Source organism: Tiliqua scincoides, chromosome 4, assembly GCF_035046505.1.
Source record: "Tiliqua scincoides isolate rTilSci1 chromosome 4, rTilSci1.hap2, whole genome shotgun sequence".
NCBI classification, from domain to species: domain Eukaryota; kingdom Metazoa; phylum Chordata; class Lepidosauria; order Squamata; family Scincidae; genus Tiliqua; species Tiliqua scincoides.
In genome coordinates, this window is record NC_089824.1 from 189616263 (window position 1) to 189628624 (window position 12362).

The window sequence follows — 12362 nt, forward strand, 5'->3', positions numbered from 1 at the left end:
GTGGTGGAATAGGTCCACAGATTAATGGATTTGCAGTATCTCGTCAGTTATGTAAGGATTGATTTAAGTCAGGGGTGTCAAACTCATTTCATACGGAGGGCCAAATACCATTCATGATGGCTGCTGAGGGCCGAAGGTGATGTCATTACACAGGTCAAAACCAGAAATAAACACTCTGTTCTTGTGAAGGAACTCATTGGCTGCTAATGACAGGAGAAAATACAGAAATCTTGATTGAATTTCAAGATATGGGAGAGCCCAATTATCATGCTGGCCACCCTTTCAGCAGTGTCACCTTAGCATTGCTCAGGAGCTGAGAGTCCAAAGGATAGATAAAAAGCTTCTGGGGGCCGCATCCAATGCCCAGGCCTTAAGTCATAGCACAATCAGGCCATGCTGCTGCCTTTAGTAGAATGATTGGTGCTCTGGAGCTGCAGGATTCATTTTCATCATAGATTTGTATACAAATCCAAGAGTTTGACATCAGATGTTTCTATTTGCCTCAGAGACTCCATCAGTTTTAAAATTGTATTTATTAAAGCCTTTAAGGTTATACTCTGTTTGGATGAACTGGTCTTAGTGTTAATACTTTTATGTAACATTTAAAGAGCTTCACTGCATTGTATCAATTGTCTCAACAACCTTGTTATAAGGTAGCTCTATTCTCCCTCTGTATTATCAGTTGTGCATCCCATATGCATAACTGTCAGTCCAGCTGTTTCAGAAGAGCTAGGATGCCAGGTTGATAATGATGTATTAAACAAAACAGCTGTCTGACAGCTGAAGAACACAGCCTTAGTAAATCAGTATCTGTCTTGAAGGCTGGACCCAAAAGTTAGACACAAGATAGCTGAGAGTTGCTTTCAAGCTGCTGCGTAGTGTTGTGGGGCAAATGTGAAGCTAAATTCTAAGAGCTCTTCTGCTTGTACAATGAATCGTGAAAACTGCTGCAGAATTGAAGGGGAACAGGAATTATGAGAGTCAGGAATTTCTGTAAAAGTGGACAACCAATTTTAGGTTTGTGAATTGCGCTGGAGAGCAAAATATATTCAAAACCGCAGTGTTTATATATTTTCCCTTAACTAGGGAAGACCCTGTCTGATCCAGTAAGGGAAAATGGAACACATTTCTGGGAGTATGTTCCCTATTTCAGCGGTTTTCAAACTCTCTAGGACAGTTTACACTGCTGTAAGTCATTGTGGGGGTGGGGGGAGGCAGCGCAATCCCCAGCATTGTGCAACTCAGGAGGGCTGCAGGGACTGGGATACACTCACCAGTCCCTGCAGCAGCCATCCTGGGGTGCATCCCCAGTTTGTTAGAAGTGAAAGAACTTCCAGTTTTGCTGAAGCCGAGTACGATCTCTCCACTTTCACTTCTAATGAGCTGGGGTGCCCTGCAGACACTCACACAGGGCTCCCCGCACCCTAGGATGGCTGCTGCAAGGACTGGTAAGTGCATCCCAGTCCCTGCAGCCCTCCTGAGCTGTGTGATCCTGGGGATCATATCCCTGCCTCCCCCCTGCTCTCACCCCTTAAGGGGAAAGAAGTCAGGGCCTTCACACTGGGCATTGCAATGCCCCAGTTTGAAAACCACTGCCCTATTTGATTAGAAATTGCAGACAAGGACTGAGCAGCTATTTATGGAATAGAAGAGCTTCTGTTCTGCCACTGCATTCTAAAAAAATTAGGCCAGAGTATCTTAGGCATGCAAAAGTGGTGGCAGATGTTTCATAACTACAGTACCTGTACCAGAGAATTGATAGGCATTCTCTGGCTTGTGCCTTTATAAGCTGAAATCATTTACAGGTGAATATCGCAACAGGCTGCATATGTGATGGCCTGTTGCTGATCGCCGTTCCCGCCTCCCCAAAGCCGTGGGGAGCACAGCTTCCCTTGGCTTCATTTAACATCAAGCATTGCTTGACAATAGTACAGAAATGCATCCCTGTTAAGCGATACAGGATTGTACTGGCTATTTCCTGAATTTGAGTTTAAGGAGCAAAGGAAAACAAAGTTAATTAATACAAGTCTAGCAAAAAAAAGGTCAAAACTGAATTCATGAATAGCAACATCATACCTGACCACAGTAATAATGAAACAAAATATAAAGCTATTTATATTAGGAAGGAGGGTATGAAGAAACAAAAATCCTAGGGAATCGGAAGTGGATATGAGAGGAAAACCAGGCAATAGAAAAAGCTCTAGTAGAAATTAAAGCTGAATTTAACTGGTTCTCTATAGCAGGGGTCTCCAAACATTTTGGCCAGAGGGCTGCATAAATTATCTGGCACAGTGTTGAGGGCTGGAAAAAAGTTAAATATAAAATTTATATAAATAAGAGATGGAACTTAAATGAGTGAATGAATGGGCTCATTCATTCAAACTCTCTGGCCCTTAGAACACCCTCCAGATGCAACCAGAGCACAGTCCCAGTCATATTTGGTCAAGTGGGCCACTGGCGTTCAGAGGACAAGAGGCTGGCCACGGGCCACATCTGGCCCCCGGGCCAGGGTTTGGAGACCCATGCTCTATAGTAATGAAAGGACTTACAAGTTTCCAAAAGCTGAGCAGACCACCCTGCATTTTAGAAGCATGTCAAGCTACACACTGCAGTATATTACAGACAGCAATATGATTGCACTCCAAACACCTCAACAGTTTTTTCAGGGCCAGGATGTAATGTTGGCTTATAGTCACTATTATGTCACAACATAAGCACCTTTCACTTCGATGTAAAGGAGAAGGTATGCAAGCATAGAGTGCTGTAGTGCCAATAATGCAGTTCCTGTATTCTTATTTTTCTCTTTGGATACATTCCTGTACTTCTGCAAATTTGTAATCAGCACATGCAAACAGCAGCACAAGAATAGTAGACATTAGTTCACTGGTTCCCAGCCAGGGGTCAGGTCCCCCAAGGGGGTTGTAAGCTATTTTCAGGGGGTTGCAGAGGGCTCAGCAGAGCTCTGAAAGGCAGAGCTTAAGAACATGACTGGTGAAAAAGTAAGGTGGAAGAAAGAACACGGTGACTGCCTGACAATTAAAGGTTGTTCTTGGAGCAATTGTTTTATCATTTGGTGATAAAGATAGTAAAGAAAGCATATTCATGAAAAATGTCCTCCCTGCACCTGCTGGGCCCATTTGTAAACTAGCTTTGCAAAACTAAGCATTAGGAACAGTGGGAATTTCTGGCTAGGGAAGAGGCTTTCCTATTAACTCATTTCTGTCCAGCCCACAGGTGTACACATTTGATTCCTGCTGCATATATGCAACATTGGGCAGAAATGGCTTAAACTTGACACATCCTCATTATTTTAGCCCTGCCAAAACAATGAAATCGCTTATTGTTTTCTGCTTAATGAGATAACTTCCAGGGGTCCTGACAGATTATCATACCTAAAAAGGAGGTCCCACTGCCTAAAAGATTGGAAACCACTTCTCTAACTCATGTAAACATGTGCTGCAATATGTCCCTTAGGCCCAAATCCTAACCAACTTTTCAGCACTGACATGGCAGTACCAATGGGGAGTGTGCTATCCTACAGTTGGGTGGCAGTCATGGAGGCCCCCTCAAGGTAAAGGAATGTTTGCTCCCTTACCTTGGACCTGCATTGCCGTTGCCTCAGTGCTGGAAAGTTGGTTAGCATTGTGCCTTAAGTCTTTAATAAGTGAAACTGTTTTCCTTGTTTAAATACAAATTCACTGCTGGGAAGGCAATCCAAAAATATCCCTTTCAAATGACAAGTTGATAATGGACTTTAGCAACTATTCTATTAAAAGTTTTTTTTTAATCTTTCCTGTCTGCAGTGGAAGGGAAGAAATATTTACAGCAAGCGGTAAGCTCAGGGAGAACGGGTCACCGCATTTAGAGACAGAACATACTTGCTGCAAAATTATAGGTATAGCTCCTAAATGAAGACTATGGACCTCCAATTCATTTGAACTGTATACCCCTTGAGAGTATCCTGTCACAAAAGTAAATACACAACTTGGAAATTTTCTTGACCCAAGAGTATGCAATCATGGTGAAGAGCAAAACAGAGGGATTAAGAAAGTGTTTAAGATTCAGCACATACAGGGTCTTCTCTGCACCATGAGAACCATAACTTGCTCTTTAAAATGGCAGGCATTCTGGTGGGTCTGCATAAACAAGAAAAAAAATGAATTGCACCAAAGGGCAAGGAGAGAGATGGGAACAGCAAGAGTGATAGAAAACTACTGAAAATAAGGTGAATGTGTTTTGAGTTTAACTTCTAGTAAAGCATTAATCTATACTCATTTTCAGAGAAAGGATTTTAAAGTATTAGTTCATTTCAATAAAAACCATTTTCTAGCATTTTTTGACAATCTCTCTTCTACCCTACCCTGCCTTAAACAAAAACCTTGAAAATGCAAAGTAAAACCAGAAATGTACCCAAGGGTGTAATTGTGAGAGTAGAAGTACTTAGCCAAATGCTGAATTTTTTTAGTTTTTCAACTAAACAACTCATTTCCCTAATTTGAGTTTCAAAAATAATGCTTCTGGAGGCCTTTAAGAGAATTTTATTTGAGTGGTTCTTACAAAGATTGTTGCAATATGAAAGTCATTTGTTGATAGAAATATCAAGCTGTTTTGTCAAACACACTGAAGTAACCCAAAAATATATTTCAGAGCTCACAGAGCTTAAAAAAGAGCAGAGATTATATGCAACCAGACAAAATATATTTCTGCATTTCCTACTTCAACTTTCAAACTAGGTACATTCCCTGCAATCAATGGAACTTTAATCTGGAAATGCAGAGATAACTTTGTTTGGAATTCTAACACACCTTACACCTTATTTACAAAAAAACTTTTACAGACAATCAAAAGTTACCATCTAGAAATAAAATCCTCTAATCCTTCCAATTTTGCCAACTGATCAACATTAAGTGAGCAGATCAGCTGACCAAAAAAATCACTCAGTAGCCTCTTGAATTTTCAATCCATACAAAAAAAACACACTAAATATGTCCAGTTAAATTCTGATATTAACCTTGAGCAGAGCATCTACATTTAAGTGAATGTAAAATGTAATACCTGCATTAAAAGAAAAGGCTTGTGAAACATTAAAAATCATGTCCTGTCCACCTTTTACAGAAAAACTTTTCTATGAGCTACATCTGTTCCTACAGATCACTTTAGCCAAATGTTCTAAATGTACAAGAATTACAAGGCAGAACAAGTAGTCAGCTTTGTATACAGTGGGAATGCTAATCAAGAGAATGAACACACGGCATTCCTGCTTACTCTTTATTTGTTTGTTTAAAGGTAACAGGAAGTGTACACAAAAGGACATTACACCCTTTCCTTTTGTTTTTATCTAAATAACTCAAGTCTTCCTCCAAAAATAGCTATGTACAAAACTGACTAAATCCATCTTCATCGCCGAGTAGGAACTAAGAGCTGGGTGGCTGTCATGGAATCAGGGAAGAGGTTGTGGTATGTTTGAAGAGGTACATATGCTGCTGTGATCATTTTACCTAAAGCAGGGGAGAGAAGATAAAAACAGGTTTTAATTTTAAAAAAACCAGCAGTGAAAACAGAAAAGTGCATTATCCATGAAATGCATTCTAGCTCCTCCAAAGAAAACAGGAGAATTTATCCACTCCCAGGAATAGTGTTCTACATCAAGTCACCTTGAAAGCATTTGTAGTGAAAAAAGATTTGTCTTTGGTCCAGATGAATGAGGCTTCCAAGCCCGCATTTCATTTTAATTATTTTCATTTTTTTTATGGAAGAAAGGTCCACACAAGTTACAAGCCATGATAACTATATGCAGCTTCCAGGTTTTAGAAGTAGCCTATCTCTGAATGCCAAATGCAAGGGAGTGGCAACAAAATATGGGTATCCTGTTATCTTGAGTGCTCCCTGACACTTCTGGACTAGATGGGGTCTTGGCCTGATCCAGCACGGCTCTTCTTATGTTCTAACATGGTGCTCTACTTGCTGCTGGCAAATCATCTAGATCAGAGGTTCCATAAACAAATAAGAAGGAAAGCTAAACACCCCTCTCCAAAGTTGCTGCACTCAATTTTTTCTACCAGGAATGGCAATTCCAACAATTTATTCTCCCTCCCCCACACACACACACCCCTAATTTGCTAAGACACACATGGCCCTTTGTTCTACTAGAAGCCCCTTCCACAAACTTAAAGAGCCACCTCCAGATCTGGGTATTCTAGGAGCTGAGTCACTCTCTACTTAGTTCTCAAGGCGAAATAAATATGAATACAAACATACTTACCGGCAAACCACCTTCCATGTAATGCATTGACAGCTGCGATTGCTGCAGCTATTGAAGGGCATTTGACATACACATTGCCCTGAAATACCAAACATACATAAGTGTTTAATGCTTTCACAGAGAGTTCCTTTCCCTACCCTAATGCGTAAACAGAAGCATTTAACAGAATCTCTTGTTTACAGAACAGAAACCAGTAGTGGATAGAACAAAGCAGGAGGTGAAATCTCTTTGAACCTGCTTACACAGCCTTGTACAGCAAGTCCGTACTTAAAGCTGTAGAAAGGTTCTTGCAAACTGCAAAATGACTTAAATGAAACCACTTTTACCACAGGCAGGTTCAATAATACTTGCTCAGCTGGTGGACTTGCTGAGTGCTTTTCTATAATGGTGCAAAGCACTGTTGCGCCCCAGAATGCCTTGCAGAAGCTACCTACAAGCATTTGGGGATGCAACAAAGCCAAGGTTGCAGGCCTGATGCAACCCAGAAGCGGTTTCTAGTGGCCCTACAATGTGCAGTAGCAGAGGACATGGTGGTCAGAAGATTGAGACTCAATGACCAACTTTAAGATTAAAAAATGTTGAATGAAACAACTTTAAGCAAGCACTTGTATTTAAGTACTTGCCTGGTCGTCTATGGGAGCCAGGAATTAAGAACAGGCAATAATTTTATGTGGGCAAGTGGGATGAATGAAAGCTGTAGGGTTTTATACACTTATTATAAAAAAGAGTTTATCATATAAAAGAAAAATTATCCTAGGTTCTATTATGCCATACCAGGGACAACACAATGCAATGAAACACAACATGTTTCCCAGGCAGAAAGAGTTACCCTTCTCTTTCCTCCCCCTTCCCTTGCACAGCTGCTCTTGTCTTGGTTTTCTTTTGCCTGGGCAGGAAGGAAGGACTAAACAGTCTCTCTATACACATATACTTCACTCAGTGGGACATACTCTCAGGTAAACTAGTGTCTAAAACAAGCTACTAGGCAAAGAGGGAACTGCAACCTCTGGTTTAGGGGGAAATGTTTCTCACTCTTTTTCTGCTACACGTCTTTGAACTCACCAAAAGAGCTTCCTATTATTTACACAGCTCACTCTGGTTTCTACGCTTGCACTTTCCTGAAACAATGCAATCCCCCCCCCTTCCTTCCCCACTGGCCACTCCACCGTCTTTGCTATACTCAGGTCAACAACACACATCTGCTTCTTCTCATCACCTTGAAGGCAGTAGCAAAAAGCAATTTGCAGGGCAGAGAAAGCTAGTCAATCCCAACCTATCCATGTGCCCTTGTGTTTCTTTCGCCCCATCTTCTTTCTTTCTATAGATTAATGAAACCATATTTTGACCTTCCAACAATATACAGAGACACTAGGAAGCACACAAACTTAACATAAAATATTTAGTTGGGTCCTACTGTAGAACTAAAACTTGCTCCTAAGTAGTTCTTGTACTACTGCTAATGTAACCACTTCGCAAATGATAATGATGCAACTTTTGGAAATTGATGTTAGCAACGTACCTGAGCTGAATTTTTGTCTACATAAATATGGACAACTCCTCCATGTTTATTACACTCATCAATCACATCATCCTTAATTTCTGTATCCCAGCCAGCTTCGTCTTCACTGCAATGAAAGAAACCACATGTTCACAAACCACTAACCCCTGTAAGTAAATAATAACAAAAGACAAAGCTAATGTTACAGAAAGTTAACTTACGTTTGAGGATTGAACATGTTAGAGAGCTGGAAGCACTGTGTGGCAAGTGGTTGCACAGAGGCAGCTGCAGCCAACGCTGAAGAAGAAAAAAAGTATCAGTTTCTATTGGTTTTAAGAATGCACACAAAATCCAGGTTACAAGGAAGGCTTTGAAAATAAACAGCTGCTAATTGTGAAATCATTTTAACTTGAAACTTTAAAGAGTTACAAAATGATGTAGGAAGGTATGAAATACTGTTATGGATCAGATGATTTTCTGATTTAAGCCATTTCTGCCCAACACTGCACATACACAACAACCAAATGTGTACACCTGAGGGGGGCCAGGAAGACAGCAGAGGTTGCTGCCAAATCCTATCCCCCCTACTGAGACACAGAGCCTATCCCAACATGGGTCTCCTCAGTTCTATGCCAGCTAAATACCTAGTGCAGATCTAAGTAGACCCATCAGGGCCACCAGAGTTCTACACAGCGTAAGGGAACCAATGTCCCCTTACCCTAAGGAGTCTTCCAGCTGCTGCTCTGGCCCCGCAGTATACAGCAGCTGTCATTTTGACATTTTGTACCACTCAGCACCTAGGCAGCATAAGTCTGGGCTGCCTATCAGGTAACACTTGTGTCCTCTATTTGTCAATTGGCAGTTTCTCCATCACACAACAGACAAATAAGTTGTGAGTTAAGTTGGATATGTAATCCTTTATCATAACTGCATACTTAATTCTCAATTTAAGTCTAGCTTAAAAGAAGCCCTGTACTGACAAGAATAGGCCAGACCTATTGGGCTGCCTGAAGAAAAAAGACCAGACATACACAAAATTTGAGGTTGTGTTTTCAAGTTGTACTTTGAAACTTAGGCATTCCTCTTTTTAAATTCATATACACCAGTGATTCCCAAGCTTCTTAGTATCAGGACCCACTTTTTAAATTGACACTCAGTCAGAAATCACCTAGCTTTTTGAGACTAAAAATCATTTCACTTTAGTAGCCACTCAAGTTTCTATTTTTATCCTTCTTACTATAGTGGTGGAGGGGTCTGCCTTCTGGAGCATTTGTTGAGCTCTGTGTTCATTGGATTGGGACCATTCTCTTGACATTGTGTTCCCTTTTGCCTGGCCTTTGATAAGAGCCAAGGCATGGTCACCTACTCATGAGTAAATGCACATGTGTGGTTCAGTTTTGCTTCCTATAGGACTTGATATGTCTTCCTTGTCAGCTTGGGGGGGAGGGACTTCCTTCTCGAATTTGCTGGGACATGTGTTCATCAGATTAAGACCATTCTTGTGGCTTGTTTTCCTCAGTCTACCCTTCAAAGTGGACCAAGGCATGCTCACCTACTCAAGAATGAACACACAATGATGCTCCTCTCAGTTTCCATAGGGCTCAATACGTTTTCGTCAGCTATCGCTTGTTAGTTTTCTGGCCCACTGGTGGGTCACAGTTTGGGAACCACTAATGTACACTGTTAGCCATCTTGAGGTCCAATGTAAGAAGGCATGATAGAAATCCTTAAATAAAAATTCAAATTCAGTCTCACCTTCACTCTGCTGCGAAAGTCTTGTCTGCAGATCTAGAAAACATGGCAGAACACATTTAATAATGTCATATTGGGAATATGAACTTCTTACACAATATTTAGACAAATTCTTAAGAAAATTAGTGCCATGACATGGAATTTCATCAGTTTCTTCACGAAGATCACTTCTATTGTGTAAACCAGCAATAAGCTGAAAGCGTAATGCAAACACCACACAAGCAGATAAGATTGGTGATATGAAATCTGGGTTCCGCGCATATATTTATATGATTGTAACCGCCTAGTATATAACTTATACTCTCAGAAGCTGACATTTGAAGTAGAGAACAAGACAAGGGCAAGCAGAAAGCTTTAATCTACATCATAGTACAAATTTGGGATTCAAAGAAACAAAGCAGAAGCTATAATATATGAGCTCCTGAAGAACAAGCTGGGTTCCAGATGTCGGTTAAGTTGTTTTGTTCTCAAGTCTAAAGCCTAAAGCAATGAACATGTTTCTACACTACAGTACTCTATACCAGTGGTTCTCACACATTTAGTGCCGGGACCCACTTTTTAGAACAAGAATCTATCAAGACCCACCAGAAGTGATGTCATGGCCAGAAGTGACATCATCAAGCAGGAAAATTTTTAACAATCCTAGGCTGTAATCCTGCCCACACTTACCCAGGAGTAAATCTCATTGGCTATAATTGTTAAAAGCATACACATAGTAGCCTGTTCAAAGTACAGCCCAAGTACTGTCACATACCATGGTAGCATCAAATCTGATATATTAAAAATAAAATATTGAAATGAATGGGGACCCACCTGAAATTGGCTCACGACCCACCTAGTGGGTCCTGACCCATAGTTTGAGAAACACTGCTCTATACTGTGTGGTGGTACCTTGAAAAATGAACTATTAGGGCTTGCTGGAATAGAAATGTTTGAGGATGGGTGCCAACACCATCTATGGACATAAGGCCAGGCATGTTTATATCTTGAAAGCTCTTAAATTAAATGTTCTTAAGGGAGCATCTGCATGCAATTGATAGGTTACGTTTTCCACAAACAGTTGACACTACTTTTATGGAAAACTATGATGACATAATATCCATTAATTAGTGAAAAAAATATGCCTGCCAAATCTCATTAATGTTAACTTAATGCGTGGTATTTCTATGACAACCCACAGCAAAATTCACCAGTCAGTTGACATATTATGGGTCAATATATAAATCATCAATAGGAAAGTTTCAAGTGATCATTCTGTTTAAATACAGAGATGCATAAATTCCAGAAGTGCTCAATCAAGCTAGATACTTGACTTAGCACAAACAGATAAGCAATTATCTTTCTCTTAGCAAAGTTCTAGTATTTAAAACTGATTTTACCTGCTACAGCACTAAATGCTAATGATCCACTCATCTGCAAAGCTTGTTGTGCAGCTGGGGGAATTTGTAAACCAGTTCCTGGAAAAGAAAGTCATTAATGTATTTTGGCAAGATGCTGTATAGCTATGACACTAAAGTTAACAAGTCTCAAGAATCAATAATGTTGAACTAGAAGATTTATAACATGGGGTGAGCATGTCCAACTTAGCTATAAGACGCCTGTGAATTAACTGCTCCTTACCAAAATCTGTAATGTCACGTTGGCAAAAAGGAAGTCAGATTGCAAAATGTGGAATCTCCTTTTTCCCCAGTAAACTTACCCTCAGCAAGTCTTGCCATCAATTGAAGACGACCAGTTGTTCCCAAGTCAATTCCAGTCCTTTCCAGCTCATCACTGTCCAAAAACGAGCTAGCACTGGATGCATCTGTACGTTCAGTTACATGACCCACTTTCATTGGCCTCCCAGCTAGCTCAAATCCATTAAGTTGTTCCAAGGCTTTTTTAGCACACTCAGAATCTGAAAACTGAAAAGGTTTGCATGGGGTTATCATGTGAAAGAGTAAATTAGCAGCAGTTGCTTCCATTTCACCACCTTTTTAAAAAAATAACCTACATCCTATTAAGCTTCAGCTGTAATGCTAAGCACTTCAATGCTTTTCAAATCATGTCAATCAATCATTTCCAATCAATGTTAGCCAACCGTGACATGAAAGTTTTAAAAGAACCAGCTAATGCATAGAAAAAATCAACACACATGCTGGCATAAACATCCTGAACATTTTACAGCCTTAACATACCTAGATATTTTCATCCCAGATGAATGTTAATGAGATTGGAAAATTATCTGAACTACTTTGAAAGCATTTGACAAATAAAAATACCATAGATAAGGTGGAATATTTCTAATCATGTAAGGGGTTCAAGAAGTTTCTATTCTCATGTCTAATAAAAACTGGGATTATTCTACCTTTGTAAACATGACCAAACACATTATTGCCAATGTTATCCTATTTTGAAAAGGTTAATTTACAGAAGTATTTCCGTTAACTTTTACATACCTTTTCCTATTAGTTTCATCCGATAGCCTCATCACACGAATTCTGATAAATTCTAGCTGGTTTTATACCAACATATACAGTCCCCAAATAAGATGTGTACCTCTTTCACACAACCCTTAACACACATAGGTAGTATCCTAACCTTGCACTCCTTGCTTTCTATTCAAGGGGTAGAATAGCAGCCCCTTCACTGGAAACATTTACTGACATCAATAAAACATAACTAAGCAAGCATGTTTAGGATGAAAGTGCTAGATTACAAAACATTTGGTTTTAAGGCTGTGTGAAAAGTGTTCTTAGAACAGTGGTCTCCAAATTGGGACCGCTGTATCTCAAAAAAGCCCTACCCATCCCAAGCGAAGTTTACTGTTCCTCAATCGCACTATGTTTCTTTGAAGCAGAACATGTTACA

The 12362-nt window shown here is 40.1% G+C and overlaps 1 protein-coding gene across 3 annotated transcripts in view; it reads right to left on the reverse strand.

Annotated features, from left to right (window-relative positions):
• Positions 1-4528: 4528 nt before the first annotated feature.
• The window catches only part of RBM39 (RNA binding motif protein 39), a 35237-nt gene continuing 27403 nt past the window's right edge, over positions 4529-12362 (reverse strand). For all 3 annotated transcript variants that reach the window (XM_066622791.1, XM_066622789.1, XM_066622790.1), the window contains 7 exons: positions 11212-11416; positions 10892-10969; positions 9516-9548; positions 7982-8057; positions 7782-7887; positions 6263-6341; positions 4529-5498 (listed from right to left, as the gene is read on the reverse strand). In XM_066622791.1, the coding sequence (XP_066478888.1) occupies positions 5398-5498; positions 6263-6341; positions 7782-7887; positions 7982-8057; positions 9516-9548; positions 10892-10969; positions 11212-11416 (678 nt within the window). In that variant the 3' untranslated portion in view covers positions 4529-5397. The remainder of the gene's footprint in view (positions 5499-6262; positions 6342-7781; positions 7888-7981; positions 8058-9515; positions 9549-10891; positions 10970-11211; positions 11417-12362) is intronic.